Raw genomic sequence first — 12,673 nt, 5'->3', positions numbered from 1 at the left:
CAAATATATAAACATACTTTAATTCCTTAGAAAACGAATTATATCTGCATACGTATATGTATACATATGCATATAAATATATTAATATATTATTTATCGTCCCTTTAAAGGGTTGCTAATTATATACACTTGAATGGCCGTCGCTAAAAAACACCAGTTTACTACTATCATTTTTATGCTTACACAATATACATATTTGCTTATTTATTTTTATTTTTTTATTTTTTATTTTTTGTACTTGAAGGGTATCTACTGTGTTTTGAGAAACATTACCTGGATTTATCACCGTTTTCATATTTTTGTTATTATTTATCCATTTTGGCATTATAATTATTTTTTATTATGGAAGAAAATAACATTGTTATATGAATTGGATGATGTTTGCAAAAAAAAAAAAAAGATAATCTATTGATTATTCCTTCCGTTGTATTAATTTAATATTATATCGTAAAATGAGAAATGTTTTGTTTGTTTAAGATTTTGGCAAAAATCACATAATTAATTTTATTTATTTATTTCGTATACTATCATTAATATATCATAGAAACAATATGGTGCATATTATACACACATATATTATATACTTATAAGCTTTATACTTTAGTTCCTTTTTCGAATTATTTTGCTGCTCCAAAGCTGTGAAAAGAGAAAATCAAATTCTAAAAAATATATAACCTTCCTATATGAACCATACACAAAATAAGTACCAAAACATGTGTAATTAAAAAGTGGTAACATTGCACATTTAGAATAAAAATATATATATTTATTTTTACATGTATATGTGTGTGTGCATATATTCTGTAAAAAAGGGGCCATACTACGCTTGGCCAGTTATCAATATATTTCACATTACTACATAATTTATGCTCACAATATAGTTAATTCGCTACACGCTATTTATACAAAATTAATGGATTTTAAATCGATCATAATATAATTCAGGATAAAATAAATAGAAAAAGGGCGTAATAAAACTATCTAAATATTTTCAAAATCAACAATTTTGTAGCAAGGACATATAATAAAGAAAATGATCTCAAGAGGAGTACGAAAATTCAATTTTATTCGTTCCAGTTACTGTCATTTTTCCTTCACTAAAAATAAAGCATATGATATTATAGATCACCATTATGATGCTGTGATTGTAGGAGCAGGTGGTGCAGGTTTGAGATCGGCTTTAGAATTATCAAAAAATAAATATAAAGTGGCATGTATAAGTAAATTATTTCCAACTCGATCACATACAGTAGCAGCACAAGGAGGTATAAATGCTGCCTTAGGGAATATGACTGAGGATGATTGGAGATGGCATGCTTATGATACTATTAAAGGATCGGATTGGCTAGGTGATCAAAATGCTATTCAATACATGTGTAGAGAAGCCCCTGAATCTGTTATTGAATTAGAAGAATTTGGTTTACCCTTTTCTAGAACAAAAGATGGGAAAATATATCAAAGGGCTTTTGGTGGTCAAAGTTTAAAATACGGTAAAGGAGGACAAGCATATAGATGTGCAGCTGCTGCAGACCGAACAGGACACGCTATGTTACATACATTGTATGGGCAATCATTATCACATAATTGTATATTTTTTGTTGAATATTTTGTATTAGATTTATTAATGTTAAATCCTGAGGAATGTATTGGGGTTATATGCATTAATATTGCAGATGGAAAAATTCATCGATTTTTTTCACCACATACAGTTATTGCAACAGGTGGATATGGTAGAGCATATTTATCTTGTACTTCTGCGCATGCATGTACAGGTGATGGTAATGCTATAGTCGCTAGGAGTAAATTGCCTTTACAAGATTTAGAATTTGTTCAATTTCATCCAACTGGTATATATCCTGCTGGGTGTTTAATTACAGAAGGTTGCAGAGGAGAAGGGGGTATTTTGAGAAATAGAGAAGGGGAAGCATTTATGATGAGATATGCACCAAAAGCTAAAGATTTAGCTAGTCGAGATGTAGTGAGTAGAGCTATGACAATAGAAATAAATGAAAATCGAGGATGTGGTCCCAATGCAGATCATATTTATCTAGATCTAACACATTTGCCACATGAAACAATAAAAGAAAGATTACCTGGTATTATGGAAACGGCTAAAATTTTTGCAGGTGTAGATGTAACAAAGCAATATATACCAGTTTTACCTACAGTTCATTATAATATGGGGGGTATACCAACTAATTATAAAACTCAAGTATTAACACAATCTGCAAATTTTGATAAACTCACAAATAATTCGACAGATGATATAATAGTTAAAGGACTTTATGCTGCAGGTGAAGCTGCATCTGCATCCGTACATGGAGCTAATCGATTAGGTGCTAATTCGTTATTAGATATTGTTGTATTTGGAAAAAGAGCTGCATTAACTATTATGGAAATTGATAAACCAAATATTCCCAAAATTAATCCTAATACAAATATAGGTGAAGAAACAATACAAAGATTAGATAAAATAAGATTTAATAAAGGTACTATTCAAACAGCTAATATTAGAAAAAATATGCAAGTATGTATGCAAAAGCATGCAGCAGTTTTTCGAATAGGCCCTTTATTAGATAAAGGGTATAAAGGAATACTTGATATTTGTTCACAATTTAAAGATGTTTATATTAATGATAAAACTTTAACATGGAATACAGATTTATTAGAAACATTAGAACTGGAAAATTTATTAACATTATCAGCCCAAACTATATTAGCTGCTATTAATCGGAAAGAATCAAGAGGGGCACATGCTCGTGATGATTTCCCTGATAGAGATGATCAAAACTATTTGAAACATTCCTTAACATGGATGACAAATAGGGATGTGGAAAAATCGGATTTTTTTACGACATATAGAAGCGTAAATACAAAACCTTTAGACAATGAAATGGAGTACGTACCTCCAGTTAAACGTGTTTATTAAATTTATCCTTTTTTTTATTCCAAAAATTTGAATTAATTTTTACATATTTTAAAAGTTTGTTATTTTTTTTTATCTTCATTTTTATTTGTTTTTACCAACTACTATTATTTGCATATAGCATACACAAAATGAAGATGCTTTAAATGCATCTGCATGAATAACGAGCTTTACCAATTCGTAAGTAAAATTTTTCAATTAATATATTCCATGGATTAAATCAATTTTTTTTTTTCTATTTATTATTATATTTATATATATTATTAAAAAAAACTTATATTTTACGTCTTATATATACAGACTCATAATATATAATTTTTCCTATTATATCATTCTCAAATTAAGCAATAATTTCTTTCTTCGTATTATAATGTTTTAAAAAGAAAGTATTGATGGTTTTAATATGTGTAGTTCAAATTGTATCCATTGGTGAGGTATATAAATATGTTGATATATCTACCTCTAAACAGCTATGGATGTAAAAAATGATTAAGGATATGATTTATCCCAATTAAATAAAAAAAGCAGAAAAATAAATACAGAAAAAAATGTATAAGCAGTGTCAATTTTAAAAAACATTGCAATATTTTACAATTTTAAAATCAAAGAAAAAAATATTATTATCTCAAAATACTACACAACTTTTTTTATTTAAAATTATTTTGTTCCTGCATATTCACAACTCTCTACGTTCTAAAGCTGATAGAAATTAACTCATCTAAGCACACATATCCAAAGTTTATCCACTGATCAGATACATATGTTAATAACGCACCGTTATTTGAAATTACCCATATTTTTCCATCCTTATCAAAATCCATAGAAGAAATTTTTAGTTCTGAATTAACAATTTTTTCATCCCAACATTTATTTTTTGTATTCCAAAGTGCTAATATTCTCTTTGAATTAAGACCCCATAAATTCCCCTTAATATCAAATGCTAAGCTTATTAACTTATGAAATCCTGAATACTTTATTCTTTTCCATTGTGTTTTATCCCATTTAAGCAATTCCCCTTTACGATTTATACACCATAAAATATTTTTTTTATCAAATCCTATGTCTACAATTTCCTGGTTGGCTATATTGCCATATTTTTTATATTTGTTATCTTTTAATTTTAAAATTTCATAAGAATTATTTATGAGCCATATATTACCTTTATTATCATATCTTGCTTTAATAAAAAAATGAAAATCATTTTCTAATTTCGTCCATTCATATCCATTCCATTTTTTTATCATATTATTTCTATCAACAATAATAATGTTTTTAAATGCTTTTAATCCATTTTTTAAATCAAATGCATCTTCCTTAAAATTCATGGAAGCAATACATTCTAGTTTCTTCTTATCTTTGTCTATACTATTTCCATTTATTTTTTTGTTTTTTAAAATATTTGTTTTCCTTTCATTTTTATTTGCATCAGTTTTTAGCGATGTATTGTTATCTTTTTTTACTTCTTTTATATTTACTTTTTTTTTATCTTTTACATCATTATTTTCTTTATATAAATATTCGCCTTTTCGACTCTCTATACCCCCTTTAACTTTATTATACAGATCTCTTTCCTTTTTCCCCTTATCTTCTATTTCATTTTGTACAGCTAGTTTCCTTTCTTTTCCAAATTGATTTTGAAGTCTTAACTTTTTATTTGTATCTAAAATATCATTTATTGGAGAGTTTGTATTATTTTTTGGAGATTTTGCAAATATTACATTTCTTGAATGATTTATATCATCTAATAACAATGTTTCTTCTTTTTCTTTTTTTATATAATGTTGTTTGTTCGAATTGGAAATTTGTTCATCCCTTTTCATTTTTATTACAAAATTATTATTTTTCTGTGGATCCTGAATATATACATTTTTCATTTTTTGGCGTTTTTCTTCATAATTTGGATTATCAGCTTCCATAGTATTGGGAATAATCATAGACTTTATTTTCTCGTGTTTATTTGATGAATTATTTTTATCATAAGTTAATTTCATTTCATTGTTTTGGATGGTATGCTCTGATCCATTTGCATAATAGGGACTTATCGGCAATCTGTTATATGAACTATAATTTGCAGGCAATACAATCGAATTCTGATTCATACGGTTATTTATATTTCCATTATTATTATCATTTATATAATTACGATGTTTACGGATGTTTATCATTTCATTTCTTTCATCTATTTTATTTTTCGCCATATATTGCGTAGTACTATATTTCAAAGATGATTTGGCATTTTCAGGATTCTTATAACGTTGGATATAAAAATTTGAATTATCATTGCTATTAATATTATTTTGATTATTAAATGAAACTAAACTTGTATTTTGTGATGTGTACCCTTGATAATTTATTGGCACTGGACGAACAGATGGAGAAGAGCCATGAGATATATTTTCTATATTTTTATTATTTATGTTAAACACCATTGGGTTGGCGTATTCATAATTCATTCCACCGCGTGTGTACATTGTTTTGTGCTTTTTGAATATATTACGATATTTGTATTACTGCTCAATTATAATTTTATATTAAAAAAACAACCATTCCAAATATATTAACTTGAAATAGAACGTTACATTTTTTATTTCGTTTTTCGGTTATAACCTTTTGCAACAATAACTAAAATATTTTGTGTTGGTAAAATAACGATTTTTATTATTTTTTAAGCTTACTGTTTTATTTATTTATTATTATTTTACCTGTCTTTTTGATCGCATAAAATTATATGAACTAGTTACAAAAAAAAAAAAATTAAATTCAATAAATAAATAAATAAATAAATAAATAAATACATGTTTCACACTACTCATATTCTCCTCTTAATCAAGAATCATACAAATGTTATACTTTTTATTATTTTTTATGAATACTACTGAAATATTGATTTTCACAAATATTTATTTTATAATTAATATTGTATTATTATATTTAAAAACAATAAATAGCCATACACACTTTTTTTTTTATGTAATATCCAAGCTACATATTAAAGCAAGCTATTTTTTTTATTATACATTTCTAAAACTGCAAGTTTATAAATAACACCATTTAGTATTATGCATTTCTTTAATTCAAGAATAAAATTTATTTGAATTTAAATAACAATACATTCTTTGGTTTTTACCTTAAAATTAGTTGTTATCTATAGTTGTATGTTGTAATGTATATTTATTTTTATATTATCAAATAAACCGAATAAAAAATATGTCTTGTTCATAATTATTTAAAAAAAATAGCTAAATTAAAAAAATATTATCACCATTTTATGAAATTTTTTAATATTACATGAATATTATATTAATTTTTTTTTTTTTTTATGTATTTATTTCGAAAATATATTAAATATTTTATATATTTCATCTTTTAATCATAAAAAAATTAAAAAAAAATTTGCTTTTATTTTTTTTTTTTTTTGTCTTACACAAATTTGTATCTATATTATGCAAGATAAAAAAATAATGTTTACAAACAATATAATATCAGCAAACGAGTTTTCATATAATGCAAGTATAAATTGTAGATTTATTTTTAACATAAAAAATATAATACATACATATATATATGTATAATTTACAAACGAAACATGATGAATGCCCTCGTACTTTTATAAATATTCCATACGTGCAAATGATATAGTTTTATAAAATGTATTAAGGGCGTAATTATAATATTTGTCATTTTTCATTTTCATTGTTTTTACTTTTTGACTATTTTAGTAATATAAAATGGTATTGTTCTAAGCTGCAGAAGTCCACATTTTTGATAAGCTTAGAATTGTTGGATTTTCTTGATAAACATCTTTATACGTCATTAGTTTTGGGGAACTAACGTCAATAATACTTACAACACGATTAAAAAAATGAACTTTTCCAGATTTAGTTGCAACTAAAGTGAAATCTCTTCCTTGCTTTACTCCATAACCTGGTTTAAACGTCCTTCCTCTTTGCCTAACAATAATATTACCAGCGTGTGCAAAATTATTTCCTAATATTTTTACACCTAAATTTTTGGGATTACTATCTCTACCATTTTTTGTACTTCCGACACCTTTTTTTTTAGCCCATAAATTATTAAGGCGTTTAACTTTTACTATATTCGTTTTTTTATAATAATTATTTATAAAGAAATTTGTGTAGTATTTTACGTTATAAATTATATTACCCTTCAAATTATTGTGTATTTTTTTATATATATTTTCTATCGGAATTGTATTATTGATATGCATCAAATTTATTCTGTAGGTTTTTGATCTTTCTTTTTTCCCTGGGTACTTTAAATCTATCCACGACCCATAGCTATTATATTTTGTTTTTGCACATATATAACATTTTAATATGAAAATAATTGTAAGCAAAAAATAAATTTTCATTTATAAGCAATTTATAAATAATTAAATAAGTAACTTTCGCAAATACAATTTACCCATACATATGTTGAATATATTCATAAACATTAATAAATAAAAAGAATATATATATATAGATCCTTTATACACTAATTTCGCGCCTAACATTGGACATATGCATTAAAATTATGAATGCACAAATGTTTATTGTTGTATACAAATTATATTGTAGTGCACACTTGAATGTGTATCGGCAAAAAAATGAATAAAATATATAATAATAAATAAGATTACACAAATATAAAAAATATGAACACATAGAAATATGTATCAAAGTATTAAAAACGATGTTATAGAAAAAATGTAATATTTTAAAAATTAAAAAATATATTGTGTTTATATCATATACATACCATATATTTTATGCTAATGATACAGCTTTACACTTAAACATATGAATTACGAATAGACTTAAAGAATAATATATATTATGTTAGATACATAAATATAATACGCACATATATAACAATCAAGTGGTGTATATATTTATTATCAGAATGAATTTTTTATATCTCTCTGTTTTCTTTTATTTTATATTATATATCGCAAAATCTGATGATGAAACTTATATCAAATTAAATGACGATGAAATAAAAAATAAATATAGTGTTCGTATATTGAAAGAATCAACTATAGAATGTGGTTTAAAAGTGAATGACCGGGCAACAATTCATATAAGGACATTCTGTAAGGATTATATATTTTTTGTATTCTCATTAAAATCATAAAAAATATAATAATCTTAAAAAATAAACGTTAATTAAAAAAAATATTTACCTATAGGTTTATTTTCACACACATGATTTATTCCTATATTTATTACATTTGTGTGTAATTTTTATCCATTATTATATTACCTGATCATATATTTTCTGTATATATTACAAATTGTTACTTGTAGCTCCAGGGGTAGATATTATGCCTAATATATTATCAGTAATATCTATATATGCATCCCTATATATGTGTGCCTCTTTCTTCTATTACGTACATTTACATAATATATATTTGTTTCCCCCTTTTTTGATATGTTCTAATTTCTCAGGGCTATAAATTTGGTTACGCTGAACAGACATTTATAGTAAACGAGCTTTCATAATTTTGTGTATTATACCAATTCAGTTTTTTTCAATAATTTTAATACATTATTTAGTTGTACATCATGTTATGCACATATTTACTGTCTTGAAATTCCTTATTAACATATGTTTTTACCTTCTTTTTCGAAAATGTTTAAAAAATTTTCAAAGGTTGGGAAACATAATGTTACTCCATTAAACAAGGGTTTAATAGGAATGTGCGTTGGTGAATTGAGGTTTGAAAATAGGCTTTAGTTTTTTTTTCTTCCTTTATTTATGTTTCTTGTTTTGTTTTCCCATAGATTTTTTTTTTTCTTTTCTTCCCCTTTTTTTTAACGTAAATATTTTCATATATAACATACCTAAATGTATATATGCAATATTTATATATTTATGGAAATGGTTTTCCCTTTCAGACGTATTGGCATACGTATTGGAAATATTGGAAAAATATATTACGAAGTAACACTAAAGGATTACAAAAAGAACAATGTAATAAACGAGGAACTTTAGCTTGTTAAGAAGATTTATATATATATATTGTATACATTTGTTTAGTGTAATACGTGTTAATATATACATACAATTATATATAGTGTAAATAAAAAAAAAAAAATAATTTCAATAATTTTCCAATTTTTGAGAATAGTACCATCGTATACGATAAAATATTTTTTTATGTATATATATTTATATGTAAATATAATATTTTATACTGTGTTTATTAGTTCATGCATTTAGAAACTTACAAGAACACAATGCCGTCATGCATAAACAAAATAGCAGTTTAACTCCATGAATAAAATTAAAATAATACATAAAAAAATATTTAAACGGAGTAGTATTATTGCCATTAAAATATCCACATATTTTTCTGGAATTATAAATTTTTTTATAAGGGTAAATATAATGTTTTATGAAAAAATATAATAATAATCATATTTTAGTAATCAAATATAAAAAAAATATAGTAATGTGAACTGTGAAACGTAAACGAACGGAATATAAATATTTAAACTGTTTAATATTACTAAGGGAAAAGAGAGTAAAATCTATACAAAGTAAAAAGATGACTCATACTGAATGAAATATAAGTGAAAATATTTGTACCCCCTAAAGTAATATCATTCAAAGGGATAATTACATTAAGGACGGGGAAGAAAGAAACATATATACATGCGTATATATTTATATATATATAATACATGGGCGCCCCTATTATTGTTATTTTTTTTAAGAAATTGAATAAATAACTAATTTCATACATACAGAAGCTTATGGAGAGACAATGTCGATGAATATCCAAGAAGAACAAAAAAACAGCGCAATTCATATGCTGAACTTAAATGAATATAGTGAAGGGTTAAATAATAGTGGTAATATGTCATATTATTCTCATGATAAAATATGGAAAGTTTTAATATATGATTCTGAGGGCCAAAATATATTAGCCCCTTTATTAAAAATTGGTAATTTAAGGCACCATGGTGTGACATTAAATTTAAATTTACACAACGAAAGAAATACAATACCAGAGGTGAATGCCGTTTATTTTATTGATAGTAATAAAGAAAATATAGATAAAGTTATAAAAGATATGATAAACAATATGTATGGGAGTTATTATATAAATTTTGTTTCATATATAGATAATGAGATATTTGAATATTTTGCCAATGAGTGCGTAAAAAACAATGTAGCTTCTTATATATCAAAAATAACAGATAGATACTTAAAATTTATTAGTTTATCTAGCTCTACATTTTCTTTAAATATCCCTCGTTGCTTTAAAATACTGCATGAAACAGATGAAAATTTAATACAAAATGTTATGAACAAAATAACAGAAGGTTTAATCTCATTATTAGTCACATTGGGTGTTGTACCCATTATAAGAGTTTCATCAAATGATTCATATCCTTCTAAAATGATTGCAGAAAAATTACACAAAAATATTTATGAATTATTAAATTTAAGATCGACAAATAATTATATATTTAATTCAAAAAATGCACAAAGACCATTATTAATATTAGCAGATAGAGATATTGATTTAAGTGTTATGGTTCAACATTCTTGGACATATCAAGCATTAATTCACGATGTTTTTGATATAAAATTGAATAAAATTAATTTAGCACCGAGTAGTGGGAGTAGTAACACACCGAAAAGTTCTGAAAAAAATGTAACGAAACATTATGATATTGATAATAATGACTCATTTTTTTTAAACAATTGTAATAAACCATTTCCAGAAGTTGCAAATAATATAAGTGAATGTTTAAATGAATATAATGAAAAAATGAAAAACTTAAATAAAAATGATAAAAGTGCCAATAACAATGATAATATAACAGGGGGATTGATGTCTGCTATGAACATATTGCCAGAAATGGCTGAACATAAAAGGTTATTAGATATGCATACAAATATATTAACCGAATTAATTAAAGAAATAAAAGAAAGAGAACTAGATCGATTTTATGAAAATGAATTTGATTTTGAATCTTCTAATGATAAAGTTTGTATACAACATATGAATAATATATTAAATTCTGCAAAAGCAAATAATTATGATAAATATAGAGCCTTTTTATGTTTATACATAGCTAAAAGAAATTTAAATTCACAAACCGTAGACCAATTTATTCAACAGTTAAACCAATTAAATATAGATACATCTGCTATTTATTTTATTAAACAATTAGAAAATTTTAAATCCATGAATATTAATATTAATATTAATTCACAACTAAATCGTACAGCTAGTAATGGTTTTAGCAATACTATTTCGAACCCGACTAATAATACCAGTTCATTTAAACAACAATTTAATACATATAGTAATATATTTATTGACAAAGGATTTAATATATTACAGGGAGCTAAAAATTTATTACCTAAAAGAAGAGAAATAAAAATTACTAAGCTAGTTGAAACGCTTATAGAAAATAAACCTTCCGCATTAAATGACCAATTTATTTATATTGATCCGAAAAATCCACCAAATACTAAAATGAACAATTTATATATTAAAAATGAAAATATAAAAGATTGTATAATATTTATTATTGGTGGTGGAAATTATATAGAAGTTTCAGCATTAAAAGATTTGGAAGAAAAATTAAATAAAAAAATTATATACGGATCTACTGATTTTGTTAGGGCCGAAAACTTTGTTCAAGAGCTCAACGAAACAGGAAGAGCTTTAAAATGTTGAAATTGATAAGCAAGGTGAAATATTTAACCTTACTTAAAACAATAACCAAACAATTTTCCCATATATATATACCTAACTATTTTATGTATATTATTTGCATATGCTAGTGAAGGGGAAAATCTCATAATAATTACGCCTTTGTATTTTTGATCATATTATTGTATAATCATAATTTACATACATTGATTATCATTGCGATTTTTCTCATTCTTTCTATATATACACAAATATACTTCATTTTAGTTAATGTTTAATATCTTTTTTGTAGTAACACCAAAACAACATTTGCATAACATCTTCACTTTCCAAGTATCGAAACATACACATATCTATTTATGTATACAATGATATCTTTGTTTTTACCATAAAAAAAAACTTTCATTTTTTTTTAACTCCAAGTATAAATAGGCACACATATATGTACATTTATTATGTGTGCTTTAAAAACTTTTTTTTGATTACCCAAAAACCCAAACTAATATATCTAGATATTTTATTAAATAATATATCAATATAACACATAGTTATTACAATAATAAATAATAGTCTTTTTTTTAAATAAACTATAAATTTGTAAATAAATAAAAAATATGTATTAATACTTAAATGTATATAACAACTCTTTTATTCGTATATTCGATGTTTCAATTTTTTAATTATTGCCTTGTTTATAATGAAATATCAAAAATGGCTTGTAATAACATTTAACAATATTATATTTAGAGGGAATAATATGCTTATCACATATTCAAAATTGTATAAAATGATGATGTCGCTATAATGTTAAATATCAATTGAATGCCAATAATTTCTAATTTATCTTATTGTATTTATTTTTTTTTGTTCATTTTTGAATTTAAAAAATATAATTATTTTTCTTTTCCGCATGCATATAATTTTCATTTTAATATGAATCTTTAAGTTCAGTGTAGCATGCAGATATACCTTTTATATATTTTGTGGAAAATATCCCTTCCCCCCACATATTTTGTTTATTTATTTTTTTTTACCTCGAATTTAATTTATCTATGTGTGCATAT

At 24.3% G+C, this 12,673-nt stretch overlaps 5 protein-coding genes across 5 annotated transcripts; 3 read left to right on the top strand and 2 right to left on the bottom strand.

Moving 5' to 3' along the window:
- Window positions 1–1,033: 1,033 nt before the first annotated feature.
- Window positions 1,034–2,929, top strand: PY17X_0519300 (succinate dehydrogenase flavoprotein subunit; the record flags this gene model as incomplete). Its single annotated transcript, XM_720837.1, has 1 exon — window positions 1,034–2,929. The coding sequence occupies one exon, from the start codon at window positions 1,034–1,036 to the stop codon at window positions 2,927–2,929; it is 1,896 nt and encodes a 631-aa protein (XP_725930.1).
- Window positions 2,930–3,612: 683 nt separating this feature from the next.
- Window positions 3,613–5,397, bottom strand: PY17X_0519200 (thioredoxin-like associated protein 2, putative; the record flags this gene model as incomplete). The annotated part of the gene is made up of 1 exon (XM_022955247.1): window positions 3,613–5,397. The coding sequence occupies one exon, from the start codon at window positions 5,395–5,397 to the stop codon at window positions 3,613–3,615; it is 1,785 nt and encodes a 594-aa protein (XP_022811696.1).
- A 1,268-nt stretch (window positions 5,398–6,665) lies between these two features.
- PY17X_0519100 (ribosomal protein L27, putative) lies at window positions 6,666–7,298 on the bottom strand (the record flags this gene model as incomplete). The annotated part of the gene is made up of 1 exon (XM_719513.1): window positions 6,666–7,298. The coding sequence occupies one exon, from the start codon at window positions 7,296–7,298 to the stop codon at window positions 6,666–6,668; it is 633 nt and encodes a 210-aa protein (XP_724606.1).
- A 533-nt stretch (window positions 7,299–7,831) lies between these two features.
- On the top strand, window positions 7,832–8,926 carry PY17X_0519000 (conserved protein, unknown function; the record flags this gene model as incomplete). Its single annotated transcript, XM_719514.1, has 5 exons — window positions 7,832–8,021; window positions 8,236–8,270; window positions 8,380–8,415; window positions 8,585–8,649; window positions 8,830–8,926. 5 exons carry the CDS (start codon window positions 7,832–7,834, stop codon window positions 8,924–8,926), a joined length of 423 nt encoding a protein of 140 aa, XP_724607.1.
- A 775-nt stretch (window positions 8,927–9,701) lies between these two features.
- Window positions 9,702–11,633, top strand: PY17X_0518900 (uncharacterized protein; the record flags this gene model as incomplete). Its single annotated transcript, XM_719515.1, has 1 exon — window positions 9,702–11,633. The coding sequence occupies one exon, from the start codon at window positions 9,702–9,704 to the stop codon at window positions 11,631–11,633; it is 1,932 nt and encodes a 643-aa protein (XP_724608.1).
- Window positions 11,634–12,673: the final 1,040 nt, after the last annotated feature.

Source organism: Plasmodium yoelii (assembly GCF_900002385.2).
Source record: "Plasmodium yoelii strain 17X genome assembly, chromosome: 5".
In the NCBI taxonomy this organism is placed as follows: Eukaryota; Apicomplexa; class Aconoidasida; order Haemosporida; family Plasmodiidae; genus Plasmodium; species Plasmodium yoelii.
This window is presented reverse-complemented; position numbering and strand designations above follow the sequence as displayed.